The following is a 15,896-nucleotide window of genomic DNA, read 5'->3' on the forward strand; positions in this document are numbered from 1 at the left end:
AAACCACAGTATTGAATGACGCATTTGAAGCTTCAAAGTTCAAATCATCAATATAATTGAGAACCTTTGATTGACCAGATTATATAAACGTCATGAACGCTTTTTGAATTAAAATTTTGAATGTGCGCTAAAGAAATGGCTGAAAGATGAATTAAAATCGATATTCATATCTGGAACTCTGCAGAATTATATTCTTTTCCCCCCAGAAAATCCCGGGGAAGTGGGAGAAAACTTTGATTTCTCATCAGGGAATGAGCTCCTGAAAATCAGGGGATGAGCTTGGTCAAGAAAACTGGACACCATGCTGTAGGCATAGGCAAAAGCTACAAAGAAAATTGGGAAGGGGGCCACCGATATTTTTTTAAAAGAAATTTACACGACTTCGATTCTGCAATTTAACATGATACAATCTAAAAGTTTAAAAGAAAAGTACTCAGTCACAACTTTCCTCTAAAATAAACATTTTGGCAGAGAAAATTTGGCAAGTCTCTAATACTCATAAGGCGTTTTTCTTCAGCACCACAGGATAGGGTAGATGAGGGTGATAAAAAGTAACAAAACCAGCAAATTGATAAAGGACTAACTATATTTAAAACAGACAAGATACAGACTTTATGAAAGGGAAAAAAAAGGAAATAGGTAAACATGAAATAATAAAAATGACAGTGATTCTGCTGTTTGCAGCAAAAACGCCATGACTCCTTTCAAATGTTATAAATTATTCCCAACAAAACGTTCTATCGTACGAAAAGCAAGAAATATTCATCTTGTAAATTTTTAAGGTGATCGTGATATACCATTGAAAAAATGAAACATGATTTTGATCGAAGATTTTGCACAGACGAGGAATATGCCAGAAGGATGAATGCAAAATCTGAAATGAAGTTACAGCGTTTATACTATGGATGGTAGGATTTGCATACAAAGTGACAGTTGCAAGAATTACTTTCAAAAAGAAAATTTTTGATTAAGTCAAAGGTGATGCGGACTTTCTAAACCATTCAGTTCATCTACATTAATTTTAATTACTAGACTTGCAGCTGATAGCGATATAGGTTAGAGTCAGCCAATCACGCAAAGGCTTGCTGTCTCGCCACCCGCGACGTCAGCAAGTCTATATAAGCATGCGCTGTTCCTAACGCTGAGCCAACAATACGATTAATTGTGTTTTGGATATTTGTGCATCACCAACTCGCTCCATCTATTTAATACAGTGTAAAACTTTCATTTTGAACTTTATCTCTTTTTATTTCATTCTGCGTCTCCGTTTAAGTATCCCATGTCATCATGGTTTGTTAGCTCTATTATAAAAGCTGACTGGTGCCGAAACGGACATTTGAATATCACTCCCTCTCATGCACTTGCAAAATAGTGCATAAAAACACTCTTATTTGTCGAAACGCACTTTACTTATTACATTAACAAAGAGAGGCGAATGCATTCATTACCACAGAATCTGCTGGTGCTCTAAATGCTTCCGTTTTCGACAAACTGACACAATTTTCTTATTTGATTAATTTCAAAACCAAATTTCTCATTGAATTTTCGTTTCAGAAAAGTGCAAACATTTTCCTTTAGATGTCATTGCAGATCCATCATTATTATTATTTTATTTATATGATTATGCCTCACTTGTATTGTGGAGCAAAAATAGAGAAACAGAGTGCCAATACTATGTGCTATGATTTGACAGAAGTTTCAATTGTTTCCATTAGCCATTGCGTGTATCATTCATCATTTACAATCATCTGAGGTAATTACACAAGGATACTTAAAACCAAGACAAGCTATTGACTAGCTGGTTTGTACTATTGAACAAAATCACTCGACAAAAATCATTTGAGATACATATATACAATACTACAGCAGAAATATTGGGCACTGCCACAATTTACAATTTTCTAGACTCAACCGGTACATATACATATAATAATGACAGTAGATATATTGAATGAGAAATTTGAGATTTGGTTAAATTGAAAAATACTGCCTATAAAAAGGAATTAATTTCTAAATGCGAAGAAAGATGTGTACAACCGGGCGTTTTTTCATTCCATTTCAAAAAGTTGCATCCGAATATGTTAGGATAAAAAAGTGAAAGACCCGCTTAAATTTGACAATTCATTTTGTTGAACACCTTTAAGCATGGAAAATAAAAAGAGAGCTGTTTGTATAGGAATTGGACACGGATATGGAGACACTTTTTACCAGAATTCTATGGCAAATCCAAATCAGGAAAGCTCTGTAGTTTACGGAATTACTTCCGCTTCCAACAACAAAAAATATAGTCTACTTAGAAAAATGCCCTTTCAGCCAGGATGTCTCCACATCTCAGCAATGAGTTAATTCAAACATTAAACTAACAAGAAATCACTGTAAACGCACTTTATAAAATTATAAAAACTTGATAAAATACAGACTCTTAAAAAAGGAATTAATAATTGATTCAATTTAATATGCAAGGAAAAGTATATTCACTATCCAGCTCTTCCTACGGAAAATGAACCCTAGAGAAGAGGTATTTTGTAATAAAGTCAACTGAATTTAATATTTGCTAATTTAAAAAGTAGTGTGTAATTGAATTTAAAAAAAAGCTAAAACTATAGTAAAATTTACAAAATAGGTTCATCTGTTACATGAATATATACATTATATATTCGGTGTTATTAGTGTTACTTGAAGTTCATCTCGTTAAGAGTCAATGCTGTTTCTGTTTCATCGCGCCAGGGTTCCCATTGGATCCCAGGCCGGTAAGACCTGGGGTTTCTGCTTGTTAACATCTAGAACTTCTTGAGACAGGTACTTCTTATCCACTACCAGTTCATACACGTATTCTTTGAACCAGTCTGTTGTCATAAGCAAGTATCCTTTATCTCCTGATTCGTCACCCCAAGAGTTTTCCACTCTCCATTTTGTTGGTTCACCTTGCTCCTAAAATCAAGAGTTTGAAAGATGTGAACAACTCATCTCTTCTACATTTTTATCGCCGAGACAGTGAGTAGTGAGGGACTCTTTCAAAGATGATTGGATTTCAAAAGTCCAATTTTTTAACATGAGAAAACTGATCCAATATTGAAGTAACTGTAACTTGTTATGAAATAATTTTCACAGCATGCTCGATAGAAATGGAACAAAAAACTGTGAATTACTACTGTAGCTTTAAAATTCCACTTACTCAATAGGTTTCGAAAGAAAGAAGTTGAAAATATATCATTTGCACAAAGAAATGTTTACTCTTTTTTGGCACACAGCAACATCATATTTTTGAATGAGGAGGAACAATAGCATCTGAAGCAATGGCACTCCAAAGCACAAGAAATCTTCAAAAGGATAGCATAGTTTCTCACTTGCTAGCACTAAACTTTTGTTTGTCGACGTGTTTCGACGCCTCACACTTCCGACTCACCGCGACTCACAAGAAATTTTCATTGATTGAATGTGCATGATGTTAAAAATCAACAACTGCCAACTTATAAGAGGCCCGTTCCAATGTTTTTACCAGAGATTTTAGGCAATTTTTTTTCTGATTGATAAGTAAAGCTCATGCCAAATTTTCCAGATCAGCCAACTGCAATACTAGGATTTTAGTTCTTGAATTAATGAATTTTCTGAGACAAATTTGATTTAAAAATATTAAAGTTGCACAAATTAACATCTAATCCGCCAATATTTACCTCTGAAAATGGTAAATTGACTATTGAAATAGTTTCCTCAGAAGAGTCCACTTTTTCAATCTTAGCACTGATAATCTTTTCCCGATGAATGATGACATAAAAGCGAAAAATGCATCTCAATCGCAACATGTAAAAATCTTCGATTATGTTTCATTTTCTTCTAGGGATATTTCTTTAAAAATGTTCCCTTTACAAAAGAAAGTTTACGGAAATTTTTTCAGTAGAATCTACTGATTAGTTTTCCTTTTAAAAGATGAGATATGAGCCAAGACTTGCAATGTTACAATCTAAGTTACGCATTTTTCAACTTCGATAACAATATAAAACGATGATCTGAGCGTTAAAAATTACTTACATTGACATGAACTCCTGTAAGGACCATAGCGTGGGTCATGGCAGACTCTCCATACGTCATTCTATCGGCCTTTGTCATTGGAGTGCTAACAGTAGTATTGAAGACAGACGTGTAGTCGATACTGTTATTGATAGAAAATAAGAAATATATTATCAGTAAAATTACAAGAAAATATGCTGTTAGAGCTAATAGACAGGTAATGTAGTGTATTGCAAAAGTACCTTGCAATGAGACCACAATGAGGGGAGATTAACTGTTAATTACAAATTTTACTACTAACATTAAAAAAGCTTTGATACTGTGCAATGTCTAGCATTAGATTCTGTATAAGCACTGCACTCAATGGTGGATCATTTTGATAGATTTAATAAAAAAAAAAAAAAAAAAAAAAAAAAAAAAAAAAAAAAAAAAAAAAAAAAAAAAATCTACTTAGGAAAGAGAGAAAAAAAACTCCATCAATTCACATTTTTAAAGTTTTGAATAATAGACTGCTCTAGGTACCGTAAACTTTCTTAAAAGTTTGCTTATAATGCAAGGTGAGAAATTACCATCATTTTTAAATTAAATTAAACTGCTTAAAATCATCGCAAAAACTTCAAAAATAAGTCAGTTTCAAAACTTCTGCAGCCCTATTTTATGAAATTTGGACTTCTCGTGGCACACTGAATATTTGAGAGGACAAAAATGTTAAGAGAAGTATAATAACTTGAGCAAGAGAGAACGCTTGGGGACAATACATAAGATTCTTCCAAGGGAGGAACAGACAGTTTGTTTCACTTACATGTCTAGATCTTCAAAGCCTAACTTCCTGGTGAATTTCTTTCCAACATCGCAACCATACCAGACGGGTTCATTGTTCTTGATTGACTGTACGGCAGCGTTCATAAGAACTTCTATGGGTTGGTTGTTGTAGACCACTGGACGCCCACCGACCATATTGCTTAAACAGTCTACAGTTAGTGCCTTGCCATAGCCACTCGTTTCTCTCGGATCATTCACTATGCAAATCTGTAAGAAATATTCACAGACATTGATTAGTTTCGACTCATCATCAGAGTTGACAGGGTTTTCATAATTTTTCATTTTCCAATTCTCTCAATATAGGTATTTGCTTTTCCCGGACTCTAATATATCCGAATTTGTTTACTTTTTATTGACTTTTACCTTCTATCAGAATCTTTACTGACATGTTTTCCTTTTGACTATGCTGAATTTTGCTAGACTGTGGAAACAATTTTCCACTTCTACTGATTCTAATTAAGAGGAAAAACAAAAAAGTTTTTCACGCTGTCTCGAATGGATGGAGATACGTTGTTTCACACTTGGCCATAGATCTTTGGCAATAGATGTGCTTCAGAGCTTATTGTCTCTCCATGCGGGCTGATGATGATGATGAATTTATTATTAAAAGTACAGGTCCAATACACTATACAAACTTGACAATTGAAACTAGAATGCTACTCAATTCACCTGCCTTGTGATTCAAAGTAATAAAAATACTAGGATAGCTAGTTATTAGATAATGAGATTAAAACATAAAATAGGAGACAACGAAAGTGTTCCAGAGTCATAAGGACTGATAGACTGGCAGAAATAATGGCAGGACCAATTCCGCACAATATAAGCTGAGATCGTATGATTTTTTAATTAACCAGAATTTCCTTCCGAATAAAATTCATGGGTATTTGAGGGGCATCTATTTTCTAATAAAATAATGTTCTTTTATGTGAAGTATCCTATTTAGTGATGTGGAGCTGATTTACCTTATCCTCCATGTTGAAAATTGGTTTGATTTTCTCCTGATAGAATTGGAGAGGAGTGATTGGTCCGATGGAGTGGTATTGCTTGTTCTTGTCGTAATATTCCCACGTGAATGTCTCCGGTGGGATGCCCAGGCAAATTCCAATAATACGGTAAAGAACTGCCATCTGTGACTCGATTTTTTTCGGGATTTCTTCATGATTACCTTGTGACGCGAGGTTGTACAGCTCAGACGAGTATTCCCGCAACTGAAAATAGGATTATATGTAAACAATGAATACATGAAAGAATATTAATTGGTCCTTTGGTTTTTTCTTGAGGCTCTTTAGTTTTCTGCTTTTCTCCAAATATTTTCCGCTTAGTAAGGTATTTAACAGGGTTGCCACATAATATAGAAAATGAAAGTCCCTCACATTTCGCTGATTTCTCAGTCACGTATTGGTACAATTCCCTGACAATTTGACTACATTTTGCAATTTGAAACTTCAATTTCTGGCTCAGTTTAGAAACAATGTATGTGCCTTTAGTTCTTCTCAGCACATGAGTGTTTTCACAGATGAGTCAGAATTGTAGTTTCTGATTAGAAGATAAAGTTCACATATAGATATACGAGATGGTTAAAAAGACTTAATTTGAAATTCTTTTCACGCAAAATTTGTTGTACAAAACGTCAAACCCATTCTAAAAAGTGACTAAAGGTGACTTGACAGTCTTTCCCTGGCAATTCCAGGTTTTTCTGACTTTTTAAAATTCTCTGAAATTTCCCGGTATTCCCTGACTGTGACAACCCTGATTTAATTTACTATACTGATTTATATTGTGGGTATGTACTTCCTATTATTTTTACTGGTTGTATTGCCCTTCTCCTATGTGTATTTTTCGGTTCTTTGAAAGTGTATTTGGCACCTTGAAGCCACATCTCAAATAATAACAATAGCATAAAATGCTGTATTGGGAATAATGCTAATTTATTGACAATGTCAGAGGTGCTGATTAAAATACTGATTTCAATTCCTGGTGGAAATATACATTTTATTTCCAACAAAATTTGCTCTATTTGTTAACAAGACTTAATTTAATTCTGATGGTGCTGTTTTTGGATGATAAAGAGGAGTAATATTCAAGGCGTAACAGATCTTAAAAATAAGCAATAAATGAAATTGTCTCTTCCTTAAAAACCCATCATGTCCATTTCCTGATAATTCATGTAATCTGTATGGCTCTTCAGAGGTTACAGCTCATCAGGAGCCGAGCCCGAGCAAAAGGGATTTTTGTTTAGGGAAAATGTGAGACCATTTAGCATAATTTGAGATTATCATGATTTATTACACTTAAATAAATTTGAAAGGATGGACGATTAGCAGGGATTAATTTACTTTTCTGTTTCCTACTGATGAAATGTTCAATTATCACTTATTATATGAGGACTTTACAAGTAACAATAGCGGTCGCTGACATCTGCCATTTTTAGGGAAAACGCTTTCTTTAAATTCTGGAGCCCTTAAGAATGCCTATGCAAAGTTTCAGACTTCCAGCGCAATTTTTCGGCAAGATATGAACTGAGAACTATGTTATTTGTAAAAATAGCGGATATGAGAATCCACTGTTCTCCCCGGCCGGCACGGCAGGACACTGTAGAGATTCAAACGCACTTGCGATTACTGCCTGCGCACTAGCCATGGGCTGCAGCTGACACTGAAATGATAAGTATAGAGACCGTTTCGCCAGAATTGTTGATTTTATAACTGATTTTATAATTTGTTCCTTATTTTTGTTGTACCTAGAAGTTACATACGATTTAGTTTTTTGTTCAATTGTATTAAATAAAGTTACGATATTTGCACGTTTCCGCACGGTGTGCCGGCGAGTCAACTGAGCGCTGGCAAGACGCACAAAGCATCCGCCCTATGAGCGCCGGTCGAGATGAATATGAACCGACTTGACCGGCCAATGCTATCAGCTGATATGTGGCCGAGCGGTAGAGTGTTCGCCTACCACTCCGAAGATAACGGGTTCAAGTCCCGCTACATGATATTGCTTTTAAGCTATGCCGCAAGGCTTTTATACAAGTTTTGTTTGTTTTTATCACACACCAGGGGGTCCGCCCCCGTACCGCTACGCAGCCCAACCTACGGGGCGAAAAGGCCCGCTTCTCCGCAAGCAAAATCATCGAAATCGACCGTTGGCGGTTATTGAGCAAATAATTTTAATTGAATGACAAAATGATGTTTCAAATAAAAATTTCCCACCACACAATATTCTTAATGACTTTCTCCTTACTCTGAATTTGCAACCGCCAACAGTCGATTTTGATGATTTCCCTTGCCGCGAAGAGGGCCTTTTTGCCCCGGGGTTGGGCCGCGTAGCGGTCAGGGGGCGGACCCCCTGGTGTGTGATAAAAACAAACAAAACTTGTAAAAGAGCCTTGCGGCGTAGCTTAAAAGAAATATCATGTAGCGGGACTCGAACCCAAGATCATCGGAGTGGTAGACGGACACTCTACCGCTCGGCCACGGTTTAAGTCGGTTCATATTCATCTCGACCGGCGCTCATAGGGAGGACGTTTCGTGCGGCTTGCTGGCGCTCAGTTGACTCACCGGCACACTGCGCGGAAACATGCAAAAATCATAACTTTAAAAATCGATATCTTGAGAATGGTTGGGAGTTGGCGGCTAAAAAAATACACGAACCTTAGATTTGTCTCTTCATGTACAAGCAAAATGAACCCAATCCCAGGATGTCACTTTGTAGACTCCTCTTGTCAGCATTGACTTACTTTTAGTTCATTCCAATCGTTTCATCAGCCTTGCCCTTCCTGACGATTTTGTTTCATGGGTAAACAAATGTTTTCAGTAAAAATAGCGGATGTCACATTTTTTTCAAATCGCTGTTACTCCTACAATTTGTCACTAACATATATGTAAAATGCGTGTTTTTTTATAGGAAGAGTTGCTTTTCATGAACATCTTTATAAGAATCCTCTCATTACCACAGGTGGCAAAGTGCAAAGCTTTGAAAACTTCAAACGCGATTTTCTTACAATGTGAAAACTTGACATCCGCTATTGTTACATATAAGTCCTCATGTGCTGTTGACATGACAAATAAAAGTAACTCAACGATACTAATGAAGATTTGAAATTTGTTTTCATTCATTTAATTTTAAAAAATCTGGCCTTCAGTTTCTCTGATCTGTTCTCTCAAAGTTTGAGTTACTAACAAAATAAATGGACACATACTTTGCTTTTGAGGATGGCGTTAAGCTGAGCACTGGCTTCGCTGCTGTAAGATTCTGGAAATACTTTCTTCGGCATCAGTCCATGTTTTGTGATTAAATTAACCAGCATGTCCCACTGACCTCCATCTCCGATGGGATCCTGCAAATGTGTAAAAATTGTAATACTTAGTATGACAATTAATATACAACCTGATGATAATCTTCGAACGTTTTAAGGTAAAAGAAAAAAAAAAACTTTGAGATTACTGAATAAAATTATATGTGCCTGCGTTATGAGCTATGAAATAATTAATTTTACTGGGAGATAAAAATTATGAGTAATCTTTAGGTCCTCATGAAGTAACATTTGGAGGCTCAAAGAGCCTAGTGCACTGCACATTTGACCACCCGATTATTAAATTGAAACACAAGGAAAGTGGCATGGCTGCCGAGGAAATTTACTGATTACGTTGACACTGAGACTGTTAACAGGTCACAGCAAAAAAATTGTTCAAAGACCAACGTACCGAAAATAAGAATGAGAGGAGCCGGCCATCCTTCTTCTCTCCACGATTTGCCACTTCAACAATTGTATTCAGGTAGTTGTGACATCTCTCCACCTGGCAAAACAAAATCAAATTACATTATGGTAAAAAGAAAACAAAGTTTCAAAAATGGGTGAGTGAGAATGTAACTACATGCTACACGAATTTGTTGATTTCCGTGATGTTCAACAGGGGTCGATAATCTTCCACGTTTTGCGGATCGTACAAAAACTTGGAAAACCTGCAAAATCTTGATGAGTTGCAAAAAAATAAAAATAAAAACCACAATAGGTATTTCTGCAGAATTATGATTTTTTCCCCCGCTTATTTTGCAAAACCGGAAAAATATAATACAATGGCCATCAGACAAATCAGCATTCTTACTTTCACTCATATTTCAAAAAAAGAAAAAGGCATAATTTTTCTTGGAAGGTGCTTAACCCCGATCAAGCAATTTTTGGAAAGCTAGGAGGATTATTGACTTCTGATGTTTAAACTTAAATGAGCTGAAATTTAAAAAGTAACTCATTTCTATTAATGAAATTTGTTGAAAGTAAAAACAAATCCTTTAATTGAGGATACACTCATAGTTTTGATTTTCCCCTCAGAAAGATGAATTTTAAATTTATTACCTCCATAAAGAGGTTAAAAAACTATGACAAGAGCAATGTTTAGTGCAATTGTAGATAATTTTTATCAAGCCAAAAGACTCTTTCATACAGGGATACATAGTTTAGCCTCGTTTACAAGTGTCCTGCAGAAGCCTCCTTCTCAATCTTATCAAAATATTATTCTAAAAAAAAAAGGCAAAATTTTCCAATAGACCTGAGAGGAGAGTCATTGAAAACTCAAAATGAGAGTTATTACCTTATCCCAGAAGAAGAGATACGATTGGCTGAACTCAAATTCTTCTATGTTGTATTGTTTTACAACAGGCACTCTGATCGTGTTCAGACAGGCAAAAAGCCAACACCGTCCAGTACTTTTTTGATTTGTTACCGGTTTTCCTTCACCTTCAATCTGGTGAGAAGAATGAAAATTAAAAACAGCTGGAAAAAAAATTAGTCGGCAAGAATAGTTCGGAATAAAACTTTAGAGAAGATCTTGATGGCTTCTTTGACAGCAATTAACCTAACATCAGAGGGACCTTAGATTCCTTTCAATGGTGCTTTATCTAGTTTGGTCTCTTTCAACCCTTACATGTGGCTACATGTCTCCGTCTAAAATCCAAATTTTGGCATTAAGATGGACTAACAATAAGCTGGATATTTTCATTGGTGTATCCAATAAAACTGCACAAGTTCATGTCTGTAGAATGATTTGAAAAGTTCGAGAAGCCATAAGTACGGTCCTCTATTCTATGTCTGTTTCTGTGTTTTTAAATAAATGGGGTGATCCAATTCCATACCACCCCTATGGCCCCTACGGTTCTTGCCCTTTTTTGAAGTGGTCCCCTTAGAAGGTACACGGCCCAAAACGGTCATTTCCTTCGACTGAGGAGCACTCACAAAATTCCATGACTTTAGGGTCTTCAAACTGTTCAATTGTTGTCAATTTCTTCAAAAGTTACTGAGTTGATGATAAGGGACTTTTGGATCACCCTGTATGATAAAGTTAAATGGTTCAGCATTTTAGGTATTTTAGGAATAATTTTCAATTCAAAGGTAGTTATGTATTTTTGAGATCTAAAATGTTTTTGTTGTTGTTATTGTAATTGAATTTGCTCCTGATTCATATATCTATGGTGAAACTGCAGAAATGCGTATATAGGTTTGCGGCATTGCAGACTTCCGGCTATCATTTATTTTTTAGTTGGAAAACCACTAAATGTCGTTTCTTGGAAACTTCGGTGATTTTTCTTTTCTGTGTGAAGAATATTCTGTGATAATTTCAAGCCATGATGATGGTTCGGTTTCCTTTTAAAAATCACAATAGGACCAGCGAGTTTGAAACCCCGTAACGAAGCATGCATTTTTGCAGTTTCACCAGCGATATGAGTATTCTCCCAGTGTAAAACATGAGGGTTTCTCATGGCCCCCCTTACCGCTAGTATTCAATATTTTCAGTTGCAACATTCAGGTTCAAAACCTAGTTTCATAGATCATGACCAAACAACCTTTGATCATAAACTGCTATTGTTAATGTTTATAACTGGACTGCTTTTGCAATTTGGAACTATAAATTCTGGCTCTTCGGCAAAAACAGTTATGTGCATAGGGAAACTGATGGCACATACTTACATTGTTTTTAAACCGGGCTAGAATTTATAGTTCCAAATTGCAAAATACAGTCCAACTGTGCTTTCCTAGTTTTTCCATCATTACACCTAGGGAACTCTGTGAAGCTAATTTAAAAAAGAAAAAACCTCAATGCTTCTAAAATCGGGGTGTTCAGATCAAAACTAGACACAGGCACTATTTGTATAGTCTAACAAGTGCTACTGAGAGTAAAAATTGTAATTGATGCTGGTAGTTGTGGACAGTGATGATGCAAGAAGGTTCTGGTGTCAATTATGGGTAATTTTGTCATTATTCATCGTAGAGCGCACATTTCCACTGATATAGGTGTCGGAAATTTGGGACTAAGAGAGCATTACAACCGAATCAATTCTTATTTTGTTGATGAGGTGACGAACCTTGTGGTTGAATACATGCACCAATTCTTGCTGCTTCCTCCGTGAGATGCACAGGTTGTTAACTTCAACTCTAGAGAGAGCATTTTGCGCGAGAATATTCTTCGGACAAGAATAAAATTCTTCCCGCAAATTTTTCAGCTGCTCCGATGATAAGGGAGCTGAAAAAAAAAAAACAATATAAATTATTTGATTATAGGTTCATGAGATGCACCTACTACATTTGAAAAAGTAGAGATACAGCGAGGAGAAAAAAGTTGAATACAGATACCTAGGTATTGATTAAATAGGGACAGAAATTTGATACATTTCTGGAAATCTTTTAGCCTTATGGAGGACTGGATACACTGGATGGGTCTTTCAGTATGTTCATTATAAACAAATTGCTAGATTTTAGATTTACTGATCCTTCCTCGTAACGCTTTTATGTCGTAGGCAGGTCCCTATCCTTTAACATGTAAAAACAAAACAGTGTAATACTCTTCTTGATCCCCTGAAAGAGAGCATGACATATTCTATGATAGGTTCTTATCCATAAAGAACAATTTCAGAGATTTTTTTCCCTCCTCTGGTAGGCACCAGGTCTTCACAGAATTTTTGAAGTGTTGTGAAAAATTTTTAATTACAGAGGTGGGTTGTTTTTAAACCGATTGACATTCATTGAAGTAAACTTATGGAAGGAACAAAAATTCTTACGAGGAGTTATAAAGGAGAATTAAAAGTTGCGCCTGACTGAAAAAAATATGTCTGCAGATCAACCCCAGAACCTGCAATCTAGGAGGAAATGGAGCAAATTTTCTCAGATAGAGACAAGAACTTCTGTGGCAAAATGCTGCAGAGCATGCAGACAAAAGCCATTGTTACAAGGTTCAAAACCCTTGCTAGATTTTCAGAATTTGACCTTCCATGGAAGACTCTCCAAAAATTAATTTGCAAGACATAGATACTCCAAAAAAATTATTTACTAAGGAAGAAATGAATCATCTCAGAGCCCCCCCCCCCCCCCCCCCAAAAATCCGTATTATATATTGCTCAATACTGCTATTAGTCTCTCCCTTTTATTGTAGAAAAAGTTTGTAGCAATGCTGATGCTTGTTCTACTTTTCTTGACTAGGTATTTGGGTATATATATACTATATATATAAAAAAAAAAAAAAAAAAAAAAAAAAAAAAAAAAAAAAAAAAAAAAAAACAAAACCGGACGCATGCCAATCAAGGACCTTCTTGAGGAATGAAATATGTGATTCTCAAAACTGAGTTGTAAAAGTCTCCCTGACGCAAAGTCTCATTATGTAAAAAAAATTGATGATACAGACAGGCAGAACTGACCTAAGTGTCTGATCTCTGAGAAAAAACGAAGTCTCCTTAAAGCGTTAGACTGAAGTGGAGTTATGAGATTAGTACTAGGACTTAAACGAATCATTTGAGAGAAGAAAGCCATTCCTGCTCTTAATCTGACATCGTTAATGCATAATTTGGATGGAGGAGTTAACTTGCCTAACATCTTCAAAAATAAATATCTGACAGGAAAAAAGAAAAAGAAAAATTAAGCTTAAAAAATAAATAAACAAGATCAAACAACAAGCCTTCCTTCAAGTATTTAATGCTGGGTAAATTCCTTATCACATTTTAAAATGTCAATACCTAGTACTCAAATCACTTGAGTGATTCATTGAATGCTGTGGAGGAGTTATAGATTTGATTGGCATTATCAACTTCATATATCTCCAGATAAATTAATGCAACATTTGAGCGTTCAGGACAAACCATTTAAACAGAGACTTGCAATGCAAACATTCTGTTGGGAATATTCCGTCAGGCATTGATATCTAATTTAAGCCACTAATACAAATGAAAGCAATATTGGTCATTAAAAATATGCAGTAACCACGTTCCTGTCAGATGCTTGTTCATGCTAACGACCTACGGGAACAGAAACATTGGGCAGCATGCTGATTACCGCAGACATGTTTGATTTATTAAATATATCGATAGCTTGCATGCAAAACCACATATCTCCATTGCGTTGTTCCAAAATTTTTGCTCTTATTTTATTTTTTTTTTGAAGATAGACAAGCTAACCTCTGATCTTGTAGTTGAAATATAACATTCAGCTAGTAGAGAGTAAAAATCAAGGTATTAAAGAAATTATGATGAATAATTTTTCTCAGAAAATGTTAAATATGAGAGGAAGTCAAACGTCAAAAAACAAAGTTACGTGGTTTTGCACTGTGGCCATCAATAAAAATGGGGCTAAGATGAATTGAGTAGAGCCCTTGCGGTAATTGAATAGGTACTGCTGAAAGGGGAGAGAACTGAATTTAACAATTGGTGAACAAGCTTATTATTCAAAATTGCTAATACGCCTGCCACTCGTTTGACTTAGAGATGGATCTTGACACTGTAAAAATGTTTTGACAAATTCAAATCCAGTGATCTCTTTGTCATGTAGCTTTCCTTTGTTATACCTCCTTGTACACACAATGAATTTCAGTTCAATTTCCACAGGGTGGAACAAAGGGTACAAGCAACTTATGAGACAAAAGAGAATAGAGGGAAGCAGATGCATAAAAGGAAAATTTTCTTCCTATCGTAAATCAGTGGGCAATCAAGAAAGAAGAACTGATGGATACATTGAAATTTGAAGATCTTCGCACAAAAAATTAGTACACGCAAAACTCTTTCACCCCATAAAAACACACATAAGTTAATAAAGGTCAGAATATTAGAGAAAGTAGGAGAGGGCACCAAATTAAAATCTACTCATTTATCTCAGAAGAAAGTAAAACCGATCCTGATCAAGATCATGAGGGTCCAAATGAAAAATCATCGGATGTTCGTAATCTCTTATCAGGGTTGCTTGGCCTACCGTTCACATCAACATTTCCATATGATGTTCCGACAAGAGGATTACTCAGGGTAGACCCACAAGTGAATGTTCAGTAGCTCTTTAAGAGAAGGAAAATGTAAAGTGCAAACAAATTTAGAATAGGGGCACAACTAGATGAGAGAGGATGGTGAGAAAGTCCTATTTCGTTTTTCAACGGGAATAAATCAGACGGAAAGTAAAATCTTCACTGAAAAATTATGAGAATACTTACAAGAAGCCATGTGTTAAATTACAGAGAGATTTAGGGCGAGAGAGGAAGAAAGAAATCCAAGGAATCCAAATTAAGACGAGGCCGAAAAAAAGAAAGCGATCAAAATGACGATTGCATTGCAATTTTCGGAATTCGGAGGTGTTCGGAGGCGACAAACAATAAGGCAACCACAGCAAACTGTAGAAGGGGTACCCGCATAAGAATCATATGTTTTAAGCGGTGTACGCTGTATGCAACCAGCAGTGTGTTTTAGATCATCGATTACATAAATTTCAGGCGCTACGAGAGATTCAGAAGTAATGTGCTTTAAAAATTAATCACGTATTCATTCATGCAATTGAAAGAGATCGAGAGCTTTCTGGTGAACAAATGATTTTATCATTGCCCAAAGAGCTGTACAGCCTCCTGGCTTTGAAATTGTCATTTCAATGTCAAACAGAACAACTCCAACTCCAAACATACCTCAGGTCGAGCCACTTGACTCTAAAATGGTCGCTTCCTCTGTGAGATTTTTAAATCTAATCTACGTAAACCCTGTTGCCTAGTCTTCAATCCAAAATCCTGTACTCTTTTTTTCGCATAATCAAAATTTTTAATGACTCTTTTAATCTC

The 15,896-nt window shown here is 35.7% G+C and overlaps 1 protein-coding gene across 3 annotated transcripts in view; it reads right to left on the reverse strand.

The window, feature by feature from the left end:
- Positions 1-568: 568 nt before the first annotated feature.
- The window catches only part of LOC109038490 (bleomycin hydrolase), a 51,318-nt gene continuing 35,990 nt past the window's right edge, over positions 569-15,896 (reverse strand). Inside the window, exons 1-10 of one of the 3 annotated variants that reach the window (XM_019053544.2) lie at positions 15,285-15,447; positions 13,513-13,703; positions 12,187-12,344; positions 10,419-10,571; positions 9,534-9,626; positions 9,029-9,166; positions 5,793-6,038; positions 4,811-5,037; positions 4,030-4,150; positions 569-2,931 (exon numbers count right to left, since the gene is read on the reverse strand). In XM_019053544.2, the coding sequence (XP_018909089.2) occupies positions 2,716-2,931; positions 4,030-4,150; positions 4,811-5,037; positions 5,793-6,038; positions 9,029-9,166; positions 9,534-9,626; positions 10,419-10,571; positions 12,187-12,344; positions 13,513-13,687 (1,527 nt within the window). In that variant the 5' untranslated portion in view covers positions 13,688-13,703; positions 15,285-15,447 and the 3' untranslated portion in view covers positions 569-2,715. Of the gene's footprint in view, positions 2,932-4,029; positions 4,151-4,810; positions 5,038-5,792; positions 6,039-9,028; positions 9,167-9,533; positions 9,627-10,418; positions 10,572-12,186; positions 12,345-13,512; positions 13,704-15,284; positions 15,448-15,896 lie in introns of those variants that run through there. The other 2 variants (XM_019053546.2, XM_019053545.2) reach the window with 2 other exon arrangements.

The sequence above is a fragment of the Bemisia tabaci genome, chromosome 6, assembly GCF_918797505.1.
Source record: "Bemisia tabaci chromosome 6, PGI_BMITA_v3".
Taxonomy (NCBI): domain Eukaryota; kingdom Metazoa; phylum Arthropoda; class Insecta; order Hemiptera; family Aleyrodidae; genus Bemisia; species Bemisia tabaci.